The following is a 20,262-nucleotide window of genomic DNA, read 5'->3' as shown; positions in this document are numbered from 1 at the left end:
AAATTCACCTTTTGTAGTTAATAAACTTATTTCTTGTTTATACTATAACCCAGTTTATGTAATTTTTAACGGGGGGGGGGAAGAAGCTGTGCATATCTCCCTCTACATTGAGGGAGGGGGCGAATTTCATAAAACCTTGGGGTTTGTACCCCTTAAAGGGAGTGGGAACGAGAGTTTTGGGGCAAGCCCCTAAGGCTGAATTTTTCCAGAGCGGATCTCTGTCTCTCTGTGCAGCTGGGTGTGGCCCTGCCTGTGTGCTTGGGTGGAAGAGGCTTGTGAGCCTAACCCAGCAAGGCCAGGTAAAGGGGACCCAGGCTGGCAGAATAGGCTGACTCAGTGGCATCCCAGCACATCAGGTGACACCTCCAAAGGGCCCAAACCCATCACACTGCCTTTAACTATAAGGCCTAGAGAACATAATTTTCAGTATAGCGACACAACTCCTCACATATTTTCTGTACATACATCTTGCAATGAGTATGGAGATCGATGTGACACAGGCTTTCATTAGAGACTGCACATGAAATTCTTTTGGTGAACCCAGGGGATTGCTGTACCCCTATGTACTCCTGTGTCCTCTGCCAGATGGCATCAAGGGGTTCTTGGGTCACAGGAACAGGTTAAGTTTGGGTCATGGTGGGGACAGCAATGAAATTGCCAAGTATGGTAAGGTTGGCTGTGCCTGCTGAAATTTCAGCCCTCTCTGAGTTTGGAACTGAGCCAGCTCCTGCACACTCATCTGCAGCACTGTGGAGGCACCTGTCATTGTGTTGACAGCCGTTATAAGCAGACTCCCTGCATGTGTCCCCCACGGGCACCACATGTAGCATGCACTAATTTTTTTCCTGCAGCTAGCTGCTTCAGCAAGCATATGGGGAGGTGGTGGTGTTTTGCACCTGATGTATTGTATGGGAGTCCTGCAGCTGTTGGCCCTTACCTTTCTCCCCATTGGTTCCTGTCTGCTTTACATTAGGAAATATAATATGTAGTGCCAACTAAGATTGACAATTTTTGAGGGAATCCCATCATTAAATTTTTGGGCAGCACTTCACTGTGCAATAATTGGCTTCTGATGCAAGGCCGGTTTTATGTCTCCTCCAAATTGTTGCTAAAATCTCATCTATCAGCTAAAACTTTGGCAGATCCCTTAGAGAGTTTTCATGTCTCATCATACTATTTGCTTGTCTCCTAGATTAGCATTCTAGATGAATCGGTTCAAAAGTTTAAAGGAGAGGTAGCAGAATCTCATATTAGGGAGGTGGGATGTGTCTGATTGTTAACCTATTAGCTTGTCACTAATTAAAAGCCAGTGGTGATGAAAATGCCATAAAAAGCTGGAGGCTGAAAATATCTTCCCAAATCTGGGTCTAATATTCTGTCAGTAGATCACTACAGCATCTTCTGCGCAGTGCAAAAGCAAAGACCAGCAAAGTATTACATTTTAAAGTTGTGGGACTGATTTATATTGCACCAGTCACACACAACTACATAACACACTACTTTCACAAAATGAAAACGCGTGACCTGGTCCTCTCCCGCAACCTGTCTGCCAAGCTGCTGTCATCTGAATACAAAGGAAAGGAAGATAATTTAGCTTGGATCCCTTTTTCACTTACAGAAAGTAACGTATTTGCATGAAGTACTATTGTCAGGCTTGTTCCTATTGTACTTCATTTCTATAGACCACTTCCTTTTACTGAGAAAGGATCTGAAAGAAACAATCCTGTGACTTGACTCTACTGTTTACTATGGTTTGGGACAGTCAGTCCCAGATCTACAAAGGTACTCAGATGCCTAAAACCCCTCCCACCCTCCACCCCAGTCTGGCTCAATGATTGTTCCACTGTGGCTACTTAAATAGTATTTGAGCGAGCGAGAAAGGAAATGACTTTGTACGGGAGGGATAGCTCAGTGGTTTGAGCATTGGCCTGCTAAACCCAGGGTTGTGAGTTCAATCCTTGAGGGGGCCATTTGGGATCTGGGGCAAAAATTGGGGATTGGTCCTGCTTTGAGCAGGGGGATGGACTAGATGACCATCTGAGGGCCCTTCCAACCCTGATATTCTATGATTAGGGCATCTATGTGAAGTTGGGAGACATAGGACCAGTCCCCCCGATACAATCACTCTTTGGGAGCCATGCATCAGAATACGCCACAACTCAGTGGTTAGCACACTCTCCTAAGCGGTAGGATTTGAACAGGGATCTCCCTTCTAGGGGGAGAATTGCAACTGGATCCCACACATCACAGGTGAGTACTCTAACCAGTGGAATAAAAGTTATAAGGTGGGCAATTCTGGCAATTTTGTGTGGAGCGAGGCAGGTGCTGAACTCATTTCTGCAAGAAACTTCTTAAGTGCCTAAGCTGCCTGACTCCAGGCAGTGGGTTCCCATTCGTGGATTGCTAAGTAGAGCTAGACACCTATCTCCAAGAAAGGGGCAGGGCTTAGCACACAACCTTGTCCATGGCATCCCACAGGCTAGCTCAGGCAGCTTCTTGCTTAGCATTCTGGCTTTTGTGGGCAGTGTTCTTAGGTGTCTATCTCTTTCTATTCATTGTATAGGGAGCCTAGGTGCCTAACTCAGCCCTGGTCTACACTAGGACTTTAGGCCGAATTTAGCAGCGTTAAAGCGATTTAAACCTGCACCCGTCCACACAATGAAGCCCTTTATTTCGACTTAAAGGGCTCTTAAAATCGATTTCCTTACTCCACCACTGACAAGTGGATTAGCGCTTAAATCGACGTTGCCGGCTCGAATTTGGGGTACTGTGGACACAATTCGATGGTATTGGCCTCCGGGAGCTATCCCAGAGTGCTCCATTCTGACCGCTCTGGACAGCACTCTCAACTCAGATGCACTGGCCAGGTAGACAGGAAAAGAACCGCGAACTTTTGAATCTCATTTCCTGTTTGGCCAGCGTGGCAAGCTGCAGGTGACCATGCAGAGCTCATCAGCACAGGTGACCATGATGGAGTCCCAGAATCGCAAAAGAGCTCCAGCATGGACCGAACGGGAGGTACGGGATCTGATCACTGTTTGGGGAGAGGAATCCGCGCTATCAGAACTCCGTTCCAGTTTTCAAAATGCCAAAACCTTTGTGAAAATCTCCCAGGGCATGAAGGACAGAGGCCATAACAGGGACCCGAAGCAGTGCCGCGTGAAACTGAAGGAGCTGAGGCAAGCCTACCAGAAAACCAGACAGGCGACCAGCCGCTCTGGGTCAGAGCCCCAAACATGCCGCTTCTATGATGAGCTGCATGCCATTTTAGGGGGTTCAGCCACCACTACCCCAGCTGTGTTGTTTGACTCCTTCAATGGAGATGGAGGCAATACGGAAGTAGGTTTTGGGGACGAAGAAGATGATGATGAGGAGGAGGTTGTAGATAGCTCACAGCAAGCAAGCGGAGAAACCGGTTTTCCCGACAGCCAGGAACTGTTTCTCACCCTAGACCTGGAGCCAGTACCCCCCGAACCCACCCAAGGCTGCCTCCTGGACCCAGCAGGCGGAGAAGGAACCTCTGGTGAGTGTACCTTTTAAAATGCTATATATGGTTTAAAAGCAAGCATGTGAAAGGATTACTTTGCCCTGGCATTTGCGGTTCTCCTAGATGTAGTCCTAAAGCCTTTGCAAAAGGTTTCTGGGGAGGGCAGCCTTATTTCGTCCTTCATGGTAGGACACTTTACCACTCCAGGCCAGTAACACGTACTCGAGAATCACTGTAGAACAAAGCATTGCAGTGTATGTTTGCTGGCATTCAACCAAAATCCGTTCTTTATCTCTCTGTGTTATCCTCAGGAGAGTGAGATATAATTCATGGTCACCTGGTTGAAATAGAGTGCTTTTCTTCAGGGGACACTCAGAGGAGCCCATTCCTGCTGGGCTGTTTGCCTGTGGCTAAACAGAAATGTTCCCCGCTGTTAGCCACAGGGAGGGGGGAAGATTGAGGGGGCAGTCACGCGGTGGGAGGAGGCAAAATGCGACCTTGTAACGAAAGCACATGTGCTATGTATGTAATGTTAACAGCAAGGTTTACCCTGAAAGAGTGTAGCGACTGTTTTATAAAATGTGTCTTTTTAAATACCGCTGTCCCTTTTTTTTTCTCCACCAGCTGCATGTGTTTCAATGATCACAGGATCTTCCCAGAGGCTAGTGAAGCTTAGAAAGAAAAAAAAACGCACTCGCGATGAAATGTTCTCCGAGCTCATGCTGTCCTCCCACACTGACAGAGCACAGACGAATGCGTGGAGGCAAATAATGTCAGAGTGCAGGAAAGCACAAAATGACCGGGAGGAGAGGTGGAGGGCTGAAGAGAGTAAGTGGCGGACTGAAGACAGGGCTGAAGCTCAAATGTGGCAGCAGCGTGATGAGAGGAGGCAGGATTCAATGCTGAGGCTGCTGCAGGACCAAACCAGTATGCTCCAGTGTATGGTTGAGCTGCAGCAAAGGCAGCTGGAGCACAGACTGTCACTGCTGCCCCTCTGTAACCAACCGCCCTCCTCCCCAAGTTCCATAGCCTCCACACCCAGACGCCCAAGAACGCGGTGGGGGGGCCTCCGGCCAACCAGACACTCCACCACAGAGGATTGCCCAAAAAAAAGAAGGCTGTCATTCAATAAATTTTAAAGTTGTCAACTTTTAAAGTGCTGTGCTTAAAGTGCGTGTGGCATTTTCCTTCCCTCCTCCACCACCCCTCCTGGGATACCTTGGTAGTCATCTCCCTATTTGTGTGATGAATGAATAACGAATGCATGACTGTGAAGCAGCAATGACTTCATTGCCTCTGCAAGCAATGATTAAAGGGAGGAGGGGAGGGTGGTTAGCTTACAGGGAAGTAGAGTGAACCAAGGAGCGGGGGGTTTCATCAAGGAGAAACAAACAGAACTTTCACACCGTAGCCTGGCCAGTCATGAAACTGGTTTTCAAAGCTTCTCTGATGCGTACCGCGCCCTCCTGTGCTCTTCTAACCGCCCTGGTGTCTGGCTGCGCGTAACCAGCAGCTAGGCGATTTGCCTCAACCTCCCACCCCGCCATAAACGTCTCCCCCTTACTCTCACAGATATTGTGGAGCACACAGCAAGCAGTAATAACAGTGGGAATATTGGTTTCGCTGAGGTCTAAGCGAGTCAGTAAACTGCGCCAGCGCGCCTTTAAACGTCCAAATGCACATTCTACCACCATTCTGCACTTGCTCAGCCTGTAGTTGAACAGCTCCTGACTACTGTCCAGGCTGCCTGTGTACGGCTTCATGAGCCATGGCATTAAGGGGTAGGCTGGGTCCCCAAGGATACATATAGGCATTTCAACATCCCCAACAGTTATTTTCTGGTCTGGGAATAAAGTCCCTTCCTGCAGCTTTTGAAACAGACCAGAGTTCCTGAAGTTGTCAAATGAGCATCATGCACCTTTCCCGGCCATCCCACGTTGATGTTGGTGAAACGTCCCTTGTGATCCACCACAGCTTGCAACACTATCGAAAAGTACCCCTTGCAGTTTATGTACTCGGCGGCTTGGTGCTCCGGTGCCAAGATAGGGATATGGGATATGAGAAGCTATCGCCACTCGCTTCTCAACTGTGAGGGCTGCTCTCATCTTGGTATTCATGCGCTTCAGGGCAGGGGAAAGCAAGTCACAAAGTTCCATGAAAGTGCCCCTACGCATGCGAAAGTTTCGCAGCCACTGGGAATCGTCCCAGACCTGCAACACTATGCGGTCCCACCAGTCTGTGCTTGTTTCCCGAGCCCAGAATCGGCGTTCCACAGCATGAACCTGCCCCATTAGCACCATGATGCATGCATTGTCAGGGCCCATGCTTTCAGAGAAATCTGTGTCCATGTCCTGATCACTCACGGGACCGCGCTGACGTCGCCTCCTCGCCCGGTATCGCGTTGCCATGTTCTGGTGCTGCATATACTGCTGGATAATGCGTGTGGTGGTTAATGTGCTCCTAATTGCCAAAGTGAGCTGAGCGGCCTCCATGCTTGCCTTGGTATGGTGTCCGCACAGAAAAAAGGCGCGGAATGATTGTCTGCCGTTGCTCTGACAGAGGGAGGGGCGACTGACGACACGGCTTACAGGGTTGGCTTCAGGGAGCTAAAATCAACAAAGGGTGTGCCTGTACATCAAAGAGTATTTCAGGCAGGACTGCACGGAGGGTTCCAATAAGAAATGGTGCACCTAAGTTATTGTCCTTATTGGAACAAGGAGGTTAGCCTGGCCTCTGATTGATACATGGCTAGATTTACCTCGCTGCACCTTCTCTGTAAGTGACTGCAGTGTGATCTAGAAGAATGAGTCCCCTAGAGAGGGGAGGGGGGGAAGCAAATGAGTACAAAACAAATCTGGTCTATTTCTTGTTTTGATCCACTCCATCTATCTTTTACATCTTTGGCTGGCAGCAGACGGTGCAGAAGGACTGCATGCCATCCACATCTCATGGCTGCTCGGCAGAAGATGGTACAGTACAACTGCTAGCAGTCCGTATCGCCTGTCCGCTCACCATAAGACGGTTCAATAGGACTGACTGCAGGACTAAAGAGAATGACCTGCTCAAGTCACTCCAAATTTAGTCCCTGCGCCCATGTCTGCCCAGGCGCTCCTGATCGACCTCACAGAGGCGACCAGGAGCACCTCAGACATGACGATGACGACTACCAGTCGTACTGTACCGTCTGCTGCCACAAGGCAAGGGGTTGCTGCTACTGTGTAGCAATGCCGTACCGCATCTGCCAGCACCCAGGAGACATAGGGTGACAGTTACCTGAGCGGGCTCCATGCTTGCCGTGGTATGGCGTCTGCACAGGTAACTCAGGAAAAAAGGAGCGAAATGATTGTCTGCCTTTGCTTTCACGGAGGGAGGGAGGGAACGGGGGCCTGACGATATGTACCCAGAACCACCCGCGACAATGTTTTAGCCCCATCAGGCATTGGGATCTCAACCCAGAATTCCAATGGGCAGCGGAGACTGCGGGAACTGTGGGATAGCTACCCACAGTGCAACGCTCCGGATGTCAACGCATGCCTCGGTACTGTGGAAGCGCTCCGCCGAGTTAATGCACTTAATGCACTTAGAGCATTTTCTGTGGGGACACACACACTCGAATATATAAAACCGATTTCTAAAAAACTGACTTCTATAAATTCGACCTAATTTCGTAGTGTAGACATACCCTCAGCTTTGTGGATTGCAGAGTTGTTCCTGTAATTTTCTAAGCACCTAAAAGTTTGGCAGCGTTACTCTCAACGTTGTAACAACCGAGTCGCTTTGTGGATCCCACCTTCAGTATCTGGAAGTACACAAAGTATTACAGAATCTGCAAACAAACTCTAGAGCTGTACATTTAGCACAACCCCCAGCGGACGCTCCTCTGAATTTCTGGGGCTGGCATTAACGTTTCCTAAATCATTTGTTTTGAGAGTTTCTAGGCCACTCAAATGTTGTCATTTAACCCACATGTTGGTTGGTCTTATGCATCATGTTTCGTCTCCCAGTCAACTTCAGGTCATCTATCTAATGCTCTTATTTTTTTTTTAAAAATCAGCGATGAAAGTCTTGGTTGTTTGAATTCCATAACTGCTTTTAAAAGTCGTTTGAAAACCAGTTAGTGTGGCCTGCCAGACCTTTTGGGTTTTTGGGGAAAGAAATTGTGAGGAAAAAAACTCAAGCAACTCTTCTATGTAATATTAACCAAGGGCTGGGACAGAACTCCATCTCTTCTGTTTGACGGGTATGTAGTTGTTGTTGTTTGTCAAATACAATGAATTTCTGGTCTGGGCAAAAGAGTGATTTTCTTTTCTTTTCTTTTTTTTAATTTGTCCTGTCTGCTTGTGAAAAGCTGCTTTTCATTTTCAACAAAAAATAGAGGGAAAAATTAAAGAGGCTTAATTTTTCAGCTGACACTGTGATTGGTGGGTAGTGGGTGAATGCATATGTGCTGGAAGAATTTTTTCAGGCTGCTTTTTCTTAAAAGGCAAGGGTCATAGTCTCTTCTCATCTACCCTGCCACCACCCCAGTGGAGTAGTGTCAGTTGTAACTAAGGAGAATTTGGCCCCAAATATGTATTGGACTATATATAATACTTATCTTTGTATTGTCTGAGTTTATTACCCAAACAGTATGGATGCTGCACTGGGTAACACAGTATGGGGAGGAGGTGAGCAGCTCTCAGTGGTGAAAGAACAGGTTAAGGACTATTTACAAAACCTGGACATGCACAACTCCATGGGTCCAGATCTAATGTATACAAGGGTGCTGAGGGAGCTGGCTGATGTGATTGCAGAGCCATTGGCCATTATCTTTGAAAATTTGTGGCGATCGGGAGAGGTCCCGGAGAACTGGAAAAAGGCAAATATAGTGCCCATATTTTAAAAAGGGAAGAAAGAGAACCCGGGGAACTACAAACCGGTCAACATCATTTCAATCCCCAGCAAAATCATGGAGCAGATCCTCAACAAATCCATTTTGAAGCACTTGGAGGAGGAAGGTGATCAGGAACAGTCAACATGGATTCACCAAGGACAAGTCATGCCTGACCAACCTAATTGCCTTCTATGATGAGATAACTGGTTCTGTAGATATGGGGAAAGTGTGGACGTGATATATCTTGACTTTAGCAAAGCTTTTGATATGGTCTCCCACAGTTTTCTTGCCAGCAAGTTAAAGAAGTATGGATTGGATGAATGGACTGTAAAGTGGATAGAAAGCTGGCTAGATTGTCAGGCTCAATGGGTAGTGATCAACGGATTGATGTCTAGTTGGCAGCCGGTATCAAGCAGAGTGCCCCAGGGGTCAGTCCTGGGGCTGGTATTCTTCAATATCTTTATTAATGATCTGGATGACGGGATTAATTGCACCCTCAGCAAGTTCGCAGATGGCACTAAACTGGGGGAAGGGTGGTATATATGCTGGAGGGTAGGGATAGGGTCCAGAATGACCTAGAAAAATTGGAGGATTGGCCCAAAAGAAATCTGATGAGGTTCAACAAGGACAAGTGCAGAGTCCTGCACTTAGGATGGAAGAATCTCATACACCGCTACAGGCTGGGGACCGACTGGCTAAGCAGCAGTTCCGCAGAAAGGACCTGGGGATTACAGTGGACTAGAAGCTGGATATGAGTCAGCAGTGTGCCCTTGTTGCCAAGAAGGCCAACGGCATATTGGGCTGTATTGGTAGGAGCATTGCCAGCTGATCGAGGGAAGTGATTATTCCCCTTTATTCAGCACTGGTGAGGCCACACCTGGGGTATTGCATCCAGTTTTGGTCCCCCCCCACTACAGAAGGGATGTGGACAAATTGGAGAGAGTCCAGCGGAGGGCAACAAAAATAATTAAGGGGCTGGGGTCATGATTTACGAGGAGAGGCTGAGGGAACTGGGGTTATTTAGTCTGCAGAAGAAAAGAGTGAGGTGGGATTTCATAGCAGCCTTTAACTACCTGAAGGAGGGTTCCAAAGAGGATGGAGCTTGGCTGTTCTCAGTAGTGGCAGATGACAGAACAAGAAGCAATGGTCTCAAGTTGCAGTGCAGGAGGTCTAGGTTGGATATTAGGAAACACTATTTCACTAGGAGGGTAATGAAGCCCTGGAATGCGTTACCTAGGGAGGTGGTGGAATCTCCATCCTTAGAGGTTTTTAAGGCCCAGCTTGACAAAGCCCTGGCTGGGATGATTTAGTTGGGGTTGGTCCTGCTTTGAGCAGGGATTGGACTAGATGACCTCCTGAGGTCTCTTTCAACTCTAATCTTCTATGATTCTATGGACCTCCTTGCCAATTTTTTCAAAGCATGACATATGCTGCAAGAGTGGCAGAAGGTCATGACTTGCTTATTTTTTCACGAGATTAAAAGCATAATCAAAGCAACAACTAGGCTAAAGTAAAAAAAAAAAAAAGCACATGAAAAAAGCAAACAGGAAAAGGTTAAAGGATAACGTAAAACAGTTTTGTTGCACCCAGCCCTCCCCCATCCTCTGGAGCCTGTGTGTGTTCCCGCCCCATCGCCTGCAAGCCCGAGCCAGTGTGCTTGTTACAGCAGGCGGCGTGGGCTGAGCAGGCCCCCCCGGCTCTAAGGAGAAGCACGTGCATAGCGGCCAGGCCTTAACGTGTAAGGCCCGGGCAGGGCCCCTGCCTTGGCGCTGGAAACGGCTGTGCAGTGATCAGGGGCTTCTCACGGCGCTGTGGGGCCCCGGGGGGGGGACCCACGTGCTAGCGGTGGGGTCGCAAACCCCCGCTCCCTGAGCTGCGGGGGGGCCCCCGGGCGTCCTGAGCGCGCACAACCCTCCTCCCGCGGCGGCTGCCCGGCGTCCGCCCACGCCCCGGCCCGCCATTGGGGCCTGTCCCGGGAGCCCCTCCCCAAGCGCGGGCGGCAGCCGGGCCCGGGCCGCGCTGGGGGCAGCATGGCCGGGGAGCCGCGCAGCCCGCCGGTGAAGGTGCTGGCCGCCCAGCTGAAGCGGTGCCGGCGGGCCGCGGGCGGGCCGTGGCTGCTGGGACGGGAGGAGGCCGGGCAGGGCCCGCTGGCGGTGCCGGTGGTGTGGATGCAGGGCACGGTGCTGGCGGTGGAGGCCGGGGGCGCCCGGGGCGGCTCGGCCCGGCTGCAGGACGAGAGCGGCCCCTTCACGGTGCTGGGGGTGGAGCGGGTCCCCAAAGGGCGGCCGTGCCTCAGCGCAGGTACCTCCTGGGGGAGCCGCAAAGCGCGGGTGGGGCGGAGTGTGGGGGACCCGCTTAGAGAGTGTGTACTCCCGCCCTGCGGGGCCAAACAGTCTGGCGGGGGGTCCCACCGCCCACCGCCATGGGGGGGGGGGGAACCTGCCCCGTGGGGTCCCCCACACCAGCTGCCACCAGGGGGAGGAGCCTTGCTGTTCCTCTCCTATAGGGACCCCCCACACACAGGGGGCCCTACTGTTCCTGAGCTATAGGGCCCCCCCATACACAACCATGGGCGGGGGCTTACGGCTCCCATTTCTTGGCGGGGACTCCCCCCACATGCTAGGGTGCTAATATATTTGCCTTGTGGGATCCCCTGAACACATACATACCTGGGAGGGTCTATTTCTCCTGCGCATGAGTCTCACATATACTGGAGGCAGAGCGACATAGTGGTTTCAGACCTACGATTCACATGCACACACAGGGACTTACCACATGCATGCAAGGGGGTTATACTGCAGAGGATGGGCAACCTGCAAAGATACTTGTGCCAGATGCTTCAGGCCCACATCCTCAGTGCACGTAATCCTACCTCCAGCATTTTGAGAGGGTAAAGTATGCTTCAGGACTAGGAGACAATCAATGGGATACAATCATTCTGGGGTACAAAATATATCGGAAGGACAGAACAGGTCGTGCGGGAGGAAAGTGGCATTATATGTGAAAGAAAATGTAGAATCAAATAAAATAGAAATCTTAAATGAATCCACATGTTCCATAGACTCTCTATGGATAGTAATGCCGTGCTCCAATAAGAGTATAACCGTAGGGATCTATTAGCAACCACCTGACCAGGACAGTAATAGTGGTGATGAAATCCTAAGGGAGATTAGACAGGCTATCAAAATAAAAAACTCCATAGTAGTGGGGGATTTCAGTTATCCCCATATTGACTGGGTATATGTCATCTCAGGAAGAAATGCAGAGACAAAATTTCTTGATACTTTAAATGACTGCTTCTTGGAGCAGCTGGTACACGAACCCACAAAGGGAGTGGCAACTCTCCATCTACTCCTGAGTGGAGCGCAGGATCTGGTCCGAGAGGTAACTATAACAGGATTGCTTGGAAATAGTGACCATAATATAATAACATTTAACATTCCTATCGTGGGAAGAACACCTCAACAGCCCAACACTGTGGCATTTTATTTCAGAAAGGGGAACTATGCAAAAATGAGGAGGTTAGTTCAACAGAAATTAAAATGTACAGTGATTAGAGTGAAATTCCTGCAAGCTGCATGGACAATTTTCAAAGACACCATAATAGAGGCTCAACTTAAATGTATACCCCAAATTAAAAAAACACACTAAAAGAACTAAAAAAGAGCCACCGTGGCTTAACAACCATGTAAAAGAAGCAGAGATAAAAAAGCATCTTTTAAAAGGTGGAAGTCAAATCCTAGTGAGGTAAATAGAAAGGAGTATAAATACTGCCAAATTAAATGTAAAAATGTAATAAGAAAAGCCAAAAAGGAGTTTGAAGAACAGCTAGCCAAAACTCAAAAGGTAATAACAAAATGGTTTTTAAGTACCTCAGAAGCAGGAAGCCTGCTAAACAACCAGTGGGGCCCCTGGTTGATCAAGATACAAAAGGAGCACTTATCGACGATAAAGTCATCCCAGAGAAACTAAATGAATTCTTTGCTTCAGTCTTCACAGCTGAGGATGTTAGAGAGATTCCCAAACCTGAGCCATCTTTTGTAGGTGACAAATCTGAGGAATTGTCACAGATTGAAGTGTCACTAGAGGAGGTTTTGGAATTAATTGAGAAACTTAAGGGTAACAAGTCACTGGGACTAGATGGCATTCAGCCAAGAGTTCTGAAAGAACTCAAATGTGAAATTGCGGAACTATTTATGGTTTGTAACCTGTCCTTTAAATCAGCTACTGTACTCAATGACTGGAAGATAGCTAACGTAAGGCCAATATTTAAGAAGGGCTCTAGAGGTGATCCGGGCAATTACAGATCGGTAAGTCTAACGTCAGTACCGGGCAAATTAGTTGAAGCAATAGTAAAGAATAAAATTGTCAGACACATAGAAGAACATAAATTTTTGCGCAAAAGTCAACATGGTTTCTGTAAAGGGAGATCATGTCTTACTAATCTGTTGGAGTTCTTTGAGGGGGTCAACAAACATGTGGACAAGGGGGATCCAGTGGGCATAGCATACTTAGATTTCCAGAAAGCCTTTGACAAGGTCCCTCACCAAAGGCTCTTACGTAAATTAAGTTGTCATAGGATAAGAGGGAAGATCCTTTCATGCATTGAGAACTGGTTAAAAGACAGGGAACAAAGGGTAGGAATAAATGGTAAATTTTCAGAATGGAGAGAGATAACTAGTGGTGTTCCCCAAGGGTCAGTCCTAAGACCAGTCCTATTCAACTTATTCATAAATGATCTGGAGAAAGGGGTAAACTGTAAGGTCGCAAAGTTTGCAGATGATACTAAACTGCTCAAGATAGTTAAGACCAAAGCAGACTGTGAAGAAATTCAAAAAAATCTCACTAAACTAAGTGATTGGGCAACAAATGGCAAATGAAATTTAATATGGATAAATGTAAAGTAATGCACATTGGAAAAAATAACCCCAGTTGTACATACAATATGATGGGGGCTAATTTAACTACAACTGATCAGGAGAAAGATCTTGGAGTCATCGTGGATAGTTCTCTGAAGACGTTCACATAGTATGCAGCAGCAGTCAAAAATGCAAACGGGATGTTAGGAATCATTAAAAAAGGGATAGAGAATAAGACGGAGAATATCTTATTGTCCTTATATAAATCCATGGTATGCCCACATCTTGAATACTGCGTACAGATGTGGTCCCATCATCTCAAAAAAGATATACTGGCATTAGAAAAAGTTCAGAAAAGGGCAACTAAAATGATTAGAGGTTTGGAACGGGTCCTATATGAGGAGAGATTAGAGGCTAGGACTTTTCAGCTTGGAAAAAAGGAGACTAAGGAGGGATATGATAGAGGTATATAAAATCATGAGTGGTGTGGAGAAAGTAAAGAAGGAAACGTTACTTACTTGTTCCCATAATATAAGAACTAGGGTCCACCAAATGAAATTAATGGGTAGCAGGTTTAAAACAAATAAAAGGAAGTTCTTCACTGAGCGCACTGTCAACCTGTGGAACTCCTTGCCTGAGGAGGTTGTGAAGGCTAGGACTATAACAGGGTTTAAAAGAGAACTGGATAAATTCATGGAGGTTAAGTCCATTAATGACTATTAGCCAGGATGGGTAAGGAATGGTGTCCCTAGCCTCTGTTTGTCAGTGGGTGGAGATGGATGGCAGGAGAGAGATCACTAGATCATTACCTGTTAGGTTCACTCCCTCTGGGCCACCTGGCATGAGCCACTGTCAGTAGACAGGATACTGGGCTGGATGGACCTTGGGTCTGACCCAGTATGGCCATTCTTATGGGTGCTGCCCCACAATGGTGGGGGTTAGATGCTGCCCCAGTGTGGGAAGGCCCTGGTTGGAGCATTGCAAAGTGAGCCTACCCCACACTCAGTACACAACAGCAGGTCCTGGTGAGGCTCAGTTACCCGCTCCAGGCGCTACAACCTAGACACTGGTGCTGTCCGTTGTGTTGCACAGCACAGCTCAGGATTGTCCTGGCTGCCCCCAAACTTGTATGAATGGCTGTTACCTGTCACACACGGTCGCAGTGCCATTCTAATTTTGCACCGTTAGAGGGCCAGCCACATTTGAGCGGCACTGCAACCGTGTGTGTCAAGGGCCAGGTCATAACAGCTGGAGGATGAAGCCAAGCCCAGCCAGCCCCATGAGACAGAAGCTTCGTCAACGAGGACAGGAGGTCTGGGGGTCAAAACCTGGGACCGTTGGGAGGTATGAATAATTGTTGCATGGGGGCAGGAATTTCTTCCTAATTCCCACCTGGTGATCAGTTTATGCTTTGAAGCAGGAGGATTTAATAATCCATCATATATGAGCCAGTGGGACTGCAGATGCTGTTCTTATTCATACAAATACCAAATCCTTTTTCTTAAATATATGGCCTAATTTTGTGATATGGTCAGCATTCTCAGCTATTCACACTGACAAGCCTTTGATGACTTAACATTTTTCTCAGAGGTCCTGCCCTGCCTCACTTTTTGGCTGCTTTGAAACAAAATAATCGAATAGTTTAAAGTGAAATAATGGTTCCTGAGCAAGAATAATGAAAATGTTGAATGTTAATTGCGTTTTGTTTTTTCTAGGAAAGTATGTAATGGTGATGGGCTTGGTACACTCCTGCAGTCCAGAACCTATTCTTCAAGCTGTGAAGATGACAGATCTTTCTGATAATCCTATTCACAAAAGCATGTGGAGCTTTGAAGTGGAGGATTTGCACAGAAACATTTCTTAGATGCTGTGTGTTTTTGTCAGCAGCCTAAAGGACCTGGAAACAAATATTTGCTTTTACACCATTTGGACCTCAGCTCAAAACATTAGACTGTCAGGAATAGTTATAGCCTCATCTGGAGAATACTTTGAGAGACAAAATTACTTAGTCCACTAACTAACAGTTTTAAGAGTTATGGACAGGAGACCAAATTTACCATTGGAGAAAATGTGTACAACTCCATTGGCTTCAGTGAATTTGACTGAGATTCAATATTTAGAGATTTTTATGCTCATGATAACTCATAGGAAGCTGGTTCATGCCCTGTTCCAATAATGTTTTATGCCAACAGACTAAACTGCATTAATTTTCCAAAAGTTTATCTGATGCTTTCCAAATAATAGTAGGTATTTCAATACTCGCTCCATTATTATAGCTGTCATCTCTTAGACTGTAGGGTTAGGCAGTCATAGTACCATATTCTGTCCTCCATTTTGCATAACACTCTTGCTGCCAGTGTGAATTCTATATCTGGAATGAGGGCAGAATGTGGTCCATACTGTTTAGATTGTGTTTATGGTAAGGAAATGGTACCTTTGCTCCATGCTTTCTCTATCAAGAACATCCATATCCAGTTTGCTTTGTTTACAAGACATATATATATCTTTTCTAACTGTAACCATAGTTTGGTGCCTAAAACTCTGCAGGTGCAGCATTCATCTCTACAATACTAAGAGTTGCATGATAACAAAACCTATAGTTCCAGTAAACTAAACAGAGATTTGACACAGACTCACAGGGAGTAGATTTATCCAGGTCCAAGAAGTAAGTACTCTTGCCACATCACACAGTAAGATTACCTCAGCCTAATTATGCATCTTTATGTTAAGTTTTCTTTCCCTGGATACACTGTCTCTTTAAAGTTACTGTTAAATGTATATTATTTTTACCTTTGTTACATCCTCTTCCTGTAAAGGACAAGTGTATGATACTGCCCTTTTGTCCCCAAAATATTATATTTGCTCAAGTTTCAATGATAATTCATGCATCCTAAATAAATACTACATTATGTATATACTGTAGCTCTGTAGGTTGGGGGAAAGAGACAAGTTCAACAGTATCAAATAACGTTAAGTAACTTTGAGCGTATGAAAACAAGCTTTTTGCCTTAATATAAACCACAAACTGAAGTTAAGATCAGGTATTGCACTTTGAACAATGCTTTGAAAATGCTAATTCTCACAGTGCTATCTTGAAGTAAATATTGTCCCCATTTTTACAGAGGCCCCTTGGAGGGTGTTGATGAAAGTGCCGGGATCAGAACTTTGGGAGTGCGTACTTCCATCCCTGAGTTTAGTATTTGAGACCATGTCGCTTCAGAGGCCTGGGTATAACTGAGAGGTTGTGTTAAATGAGACCTTGTTGATTATATGTGGGATAAGCCAAGACAGGTGTACAGAATTTTGACAGTATGGGTTAATTTTTTTAAAAAATGTTGGGAAAAAGTCCACTTGTAAAATGTAGCCTGCCAGCAAATTCTTCTTCGTGTCAACATTGTTAGACAACCATTTTTATTTTTTTGGTAGCAGGTCTCTTGACATCTTAATGGTTCTTATTCTAAGAACTTGAATTTCATCTCAGAAGGAAGAAAAACAAAGTTCACCTTGACATGCATGGGAACTAGATTGTGTGTAAAAAGTTTTGATGAAAAGGGCCAAATTCAAACCTTGTGTAAGGGAGTGCAACTCTGCTGGCTTCAGTAGACTTGTACCACTTACATCACAGCTAAATATGGCTCAAATACTCATAGTTGGCCTTTACTCATAGTTGACAAGTACATAATGCAACAGATGTGATATATAAATATATATATATAGTATAATGCATGTTCATTAAATGTATAGCTCAGTAGCAGTCTTTACTCAGTGTTGACTTAAATACTGCTGACCTGAATTTAATTAGCAATATCTCTATATCCTCCCCACCCTCCTGGTTCATGAATAAGGGAAGCCCCAGGGATCCCGCTGCCGCTCCAGCTGCTGCCAGGGGGCAAACCCCTGGGGTCCTGCTGCCACTCTGGCTGCCGCCAGGGGGCCAGCTGCTGCTCCAGCTCCCCTGGAACCACTGCCGGGAAACACCGAGCTGTGGCGGTGCCAGCCGCCCACAGGACCACTGCTCAGGTAGTCTCCGGGGCCAGCTGCTTGCGCGGCCTTGGGATCAGCCACACTCTCCGCTGCAGAAATCACGGACCCCTACATATGAGCAAGCTATGCCGCTCTAGTTTTTGGATACTAACTATTCTTTAAAGTTGAGATTGGCCCAAACTAAATCACTAGATCTGACCATCCCAAGCTTTGGGATGTTTCAGAATCTACATGTGGATCTAAACTTTGTAGTTGGAGTTCTCTACTTCTATAAAAATAATTCAAAACTGGAGACAAACTCTTGGAAAATTGGTTATCTTTGTTTGGTCTAAAGCTACTACTATATTTGACAACTGTTGGCTTGTAGAAGTGGCCTAACTGTAGTGCAGCTTCAGAGTTTCTTTGTAACCAAAAGCAACTTACAAAGTATACTGCAAAGATTTTATGTGGATTTTATATAATAGCATTGGATTGTTACACCAGCCTGAGTCTTTGAAACCAGGTTCTTTTCTAGAACTCAAAACTGAAACAGGTTCCTAAGAAAGTTGAACTTGGAGCTTCTTAGCAAATGAACAGTTCTCTCTTTTCAGAACTTTTGACCTTGCTTCATTTTTATAAAACAGCAACAGAGTGTTTTTCTCAGTGAATTGATGTTGACTAGGCATGGGGACAATATGTCCCAAGTTTTATGGTATTGTCTGTGGTTGTATACTTTATTGTGCAACAATGTGAGTGATTAAATAAGTTTCCTTTAAGTCTTTCAATTTCCTAGTCCACACAATGACTTTCTTTTTCTCTAGAGCCTAGGTCTGAGAAGCTGAATGAGAGGTGTACATGTTCGTGTCCATGTGAATTTGAGTCCTTTGGGGTAAATAAAGGAAATAAGAAATGGTTACTATATGAGTTGTAGGCACTAGAAATACTGAGTACTTAGTATTTTTCAAAGGGCTCGATACTCTACATCTCCCTGCAGGGAAGGCCGGTGTTGTTATGCATGGTTGCTGAGGTACAATTAAGTGAACTGATGTAACTTACCCAAACTTTGTGATAGAGGTCGGTTAAGAACTCAGGAGTTCCTGGCTCCTGCATTCTGTTCAAAGTGCACACCTGATCTGACTAAACCACACACTTACTTGAGAGAATATTGATATGTTCCTTATGCAGCCTTTCTGCTGTTTGCCATTTGACAGTCTCATTCGCATACTAAAATACTGTCTTTATGTGAAGCATAAATATTTCCACAATGCCTCTGGCAAAAGCACTTCACAAATCAAGCTGTCCTAAAATTTTCAGTAACAACTTACGTCACTAGTTCTACTCTAGTTAGCATCTTCGTGGCCAAGCATCAGTTTTTAAATACCAAAAATCCTGAAACTACAGGTTTGAATAGAAGTAGGGTCAAATCCCAGGGACTCTTAAGGGACATATTCTAGGAGGGCTTGTAACTTCTGAGAATCATAAAAAGATTTCAGGTGCTCTGAGTGATGGTTTTTGCTCTGTCTCAATCTGTGGCCACTGTATGTTTTTCTCTTCTTGTCAAGTTCTGTAGATAAAATGCCAGCAGTGCATTGCAATTTCAGCTGCAGAGCTCCCTAAGCCAGTCAACAAGAAGTGCAACAATGTGTATTTTGCACCCTCCTACCCAAAGGCTCTGACATAATCCTCTGCCAGTTTGAGATATGCAAGACCTGATCTGACCCAGTTCAGGGTTAATGGGAGCTGCTTTTCCATCATGATGGCATCCTGCCACTCTTTCTGGGGGAGGCTATAAATTGTCCATTTAAAAATCAAGAAGAAAACTTACCATGCAAAACAATAACATAAGAATGCTTAAAAAATAAGCGGCCTGTTTTGTTAACAGGGAATGGATAAGAAAGATATTACAGGTTTCAGAGGTTGCTGCTGTTTTAACTCAACCATAGTTTTGTACAGATGTCCACTTTACAAGAAGCACTGCTCGATGGCTACTTATTGGCATCTCTGTTGGCAGTCTCTGCAGAAAATGGGCATGGAGAATGTAGTAGTCCCTCCAAGACACAGCTGGTACACATTTATGGGGCAGTGTGGGGAAACTTGTACTTATTCTGTGGGTAAAGCAAGAATGTTCAGTCTCCACGTCTGCCAGTCACAGACCTTTCACCAACCCTAAATTCACTAGCAAATAGTTTATTTAAAAAGTAGCTTTGTTTTTTAAATTGGCATCTTGTATTCAACAAGTGCATTAGTGCACTGTACAGACACTTTTAGAATAACCTGTTTTCTTTCTTGGTTTGAGTTCTATATTAATATCACTCACAGTTTACTTTGTTTTTAGGAGTGTTTGGAGAAAAGATTTTCTGTTTGAACAGCAGAGATAGGAGGCAAAAATCTAAAGTTTTCTGTTGAACTTGGTGTTAGCACCACCTCCTGGTCATTCAGTGGCATGAGTGTACTGGTGGTACATGCCAGCATAGATCAGTATACATGTATGACTCTAGGTATATTACTGAATGCCTGTTAGCTTTCTCGCATCTTTTACTGATAGGTATATGGATGCTCACCCTTTCATTCCTATAAGGTGAATAGATCTCAGAAAGGCTCATGACGGGTTTAGTATTGCCCATCACACACCAATTGTATATCATATTTGACATTGTTTGTAATGTAAAATGTGGAATATTTAAACACTGATTAAATAGTAATGTTTCTTTGATGGTTACAGTTATTTTAATGTTAAAAGTCAGTATTAAGGCATGATGCAGTGTGTTAAACAGATGTTGCATTTTGTGCCAGAAGTATTTGCACCTTGTACATCACCTAGTATCTTACCTATCTTGCAGGGGCATGATGGAGACTTAATTGTTTAACCTGTGGAAAGCATTTTGAGCTTGCCAGATGCTGCAGCAGAACAAAATACTCCACCACTAGGATTTTGCTTGGCAAACGCCGTTTGTCAGTGTCTTGCTTAATCTCCTCTGAGCCTTCTTCCATGCACCACCCTCCTCTGTGGGTACAGCCACTCAGTATGCCTCCAGAAGACCCCTCTTTTAAAGTCCCTTCTGCCTTGTCATCTACAATTG

At 45.7% G+C, this 20,262-nt stretch overlaps 1 protein-coding gene across 2 annotated transcripts; it reads left to right on the top strand.

The window, feature by feature from the left end:
• The first annotated feature begins 10,116 nt into the window (after positions 1-10,116).
• On the top strand, positions 10,117-19,890 carry RMI2 (RecQ mediated genome instability 2). 2 transcript variants are annotated; one of them, XM_073362436.1, is made up of 3 exons: positions 10,117-10,661; positions 11,614-11,744; positions 14,935-15,011. In XM_073362436.1, the coding sequence occupies exons 1-3, from the start codon at positions 10,391-10,393 to the stop codon at positions 14,944-14,946; spliced, it is 414 nt and encodes a 137-aa protein (XP_073218537.1). In that variant the 5' UTR covers positions 10,117-10,390; the 3' UTR covers positions 14,947-15,011. The 2 variants fall into 2 exon arrangements, with proteins under 2 accessions (XP_073218537.1, XP_073218536.1); XM_073362435.1 differs by lacking the exon at positions 11,614-11,744 and having other exon boundaries at positions 10,118-10,661; positions 14,935-19,890.
• Positions 19,891-20,262: the final 372 nt, after the last annotated feature.

The sequence above is a fragment of the Lepidochelys kempii genome, chromosome 10 (assembly GCF_965140265.1).
Source record: "Lepidochelys kempii isolate rLepKem1 chromosome 10, rLepKem1.hap2, whole genome shotgun sequence".
Classification (NCBI taxonomy): domain Eukaryota; kingdom Metazoa; phylum Chordata; order Testudines; family Cheloniidae; genus Lepidochelys; species Lepidochelys kempii.
Note: the sequence above shows the minus strand (reverse complement) of the source record. Positions and strands in the feature narration are given on the sequence as shown.

Coding starts and splice junctions, on each gene's coding strand:
- RMI2 (XM_073362435.1), top strand. CDS start 10,391: ATGGCCGGGGAGCCGCGCAGCCCGCCGGTGAAGGTGCTGGCCGCCCAG. Junction 10,662..14,934: donor GCGGCCGTGCCTCAGCGCAG/GTACCTCCTGGG, acceptor TGTTTTTTCTAG/GAAAGTATGTAATGGTGATG.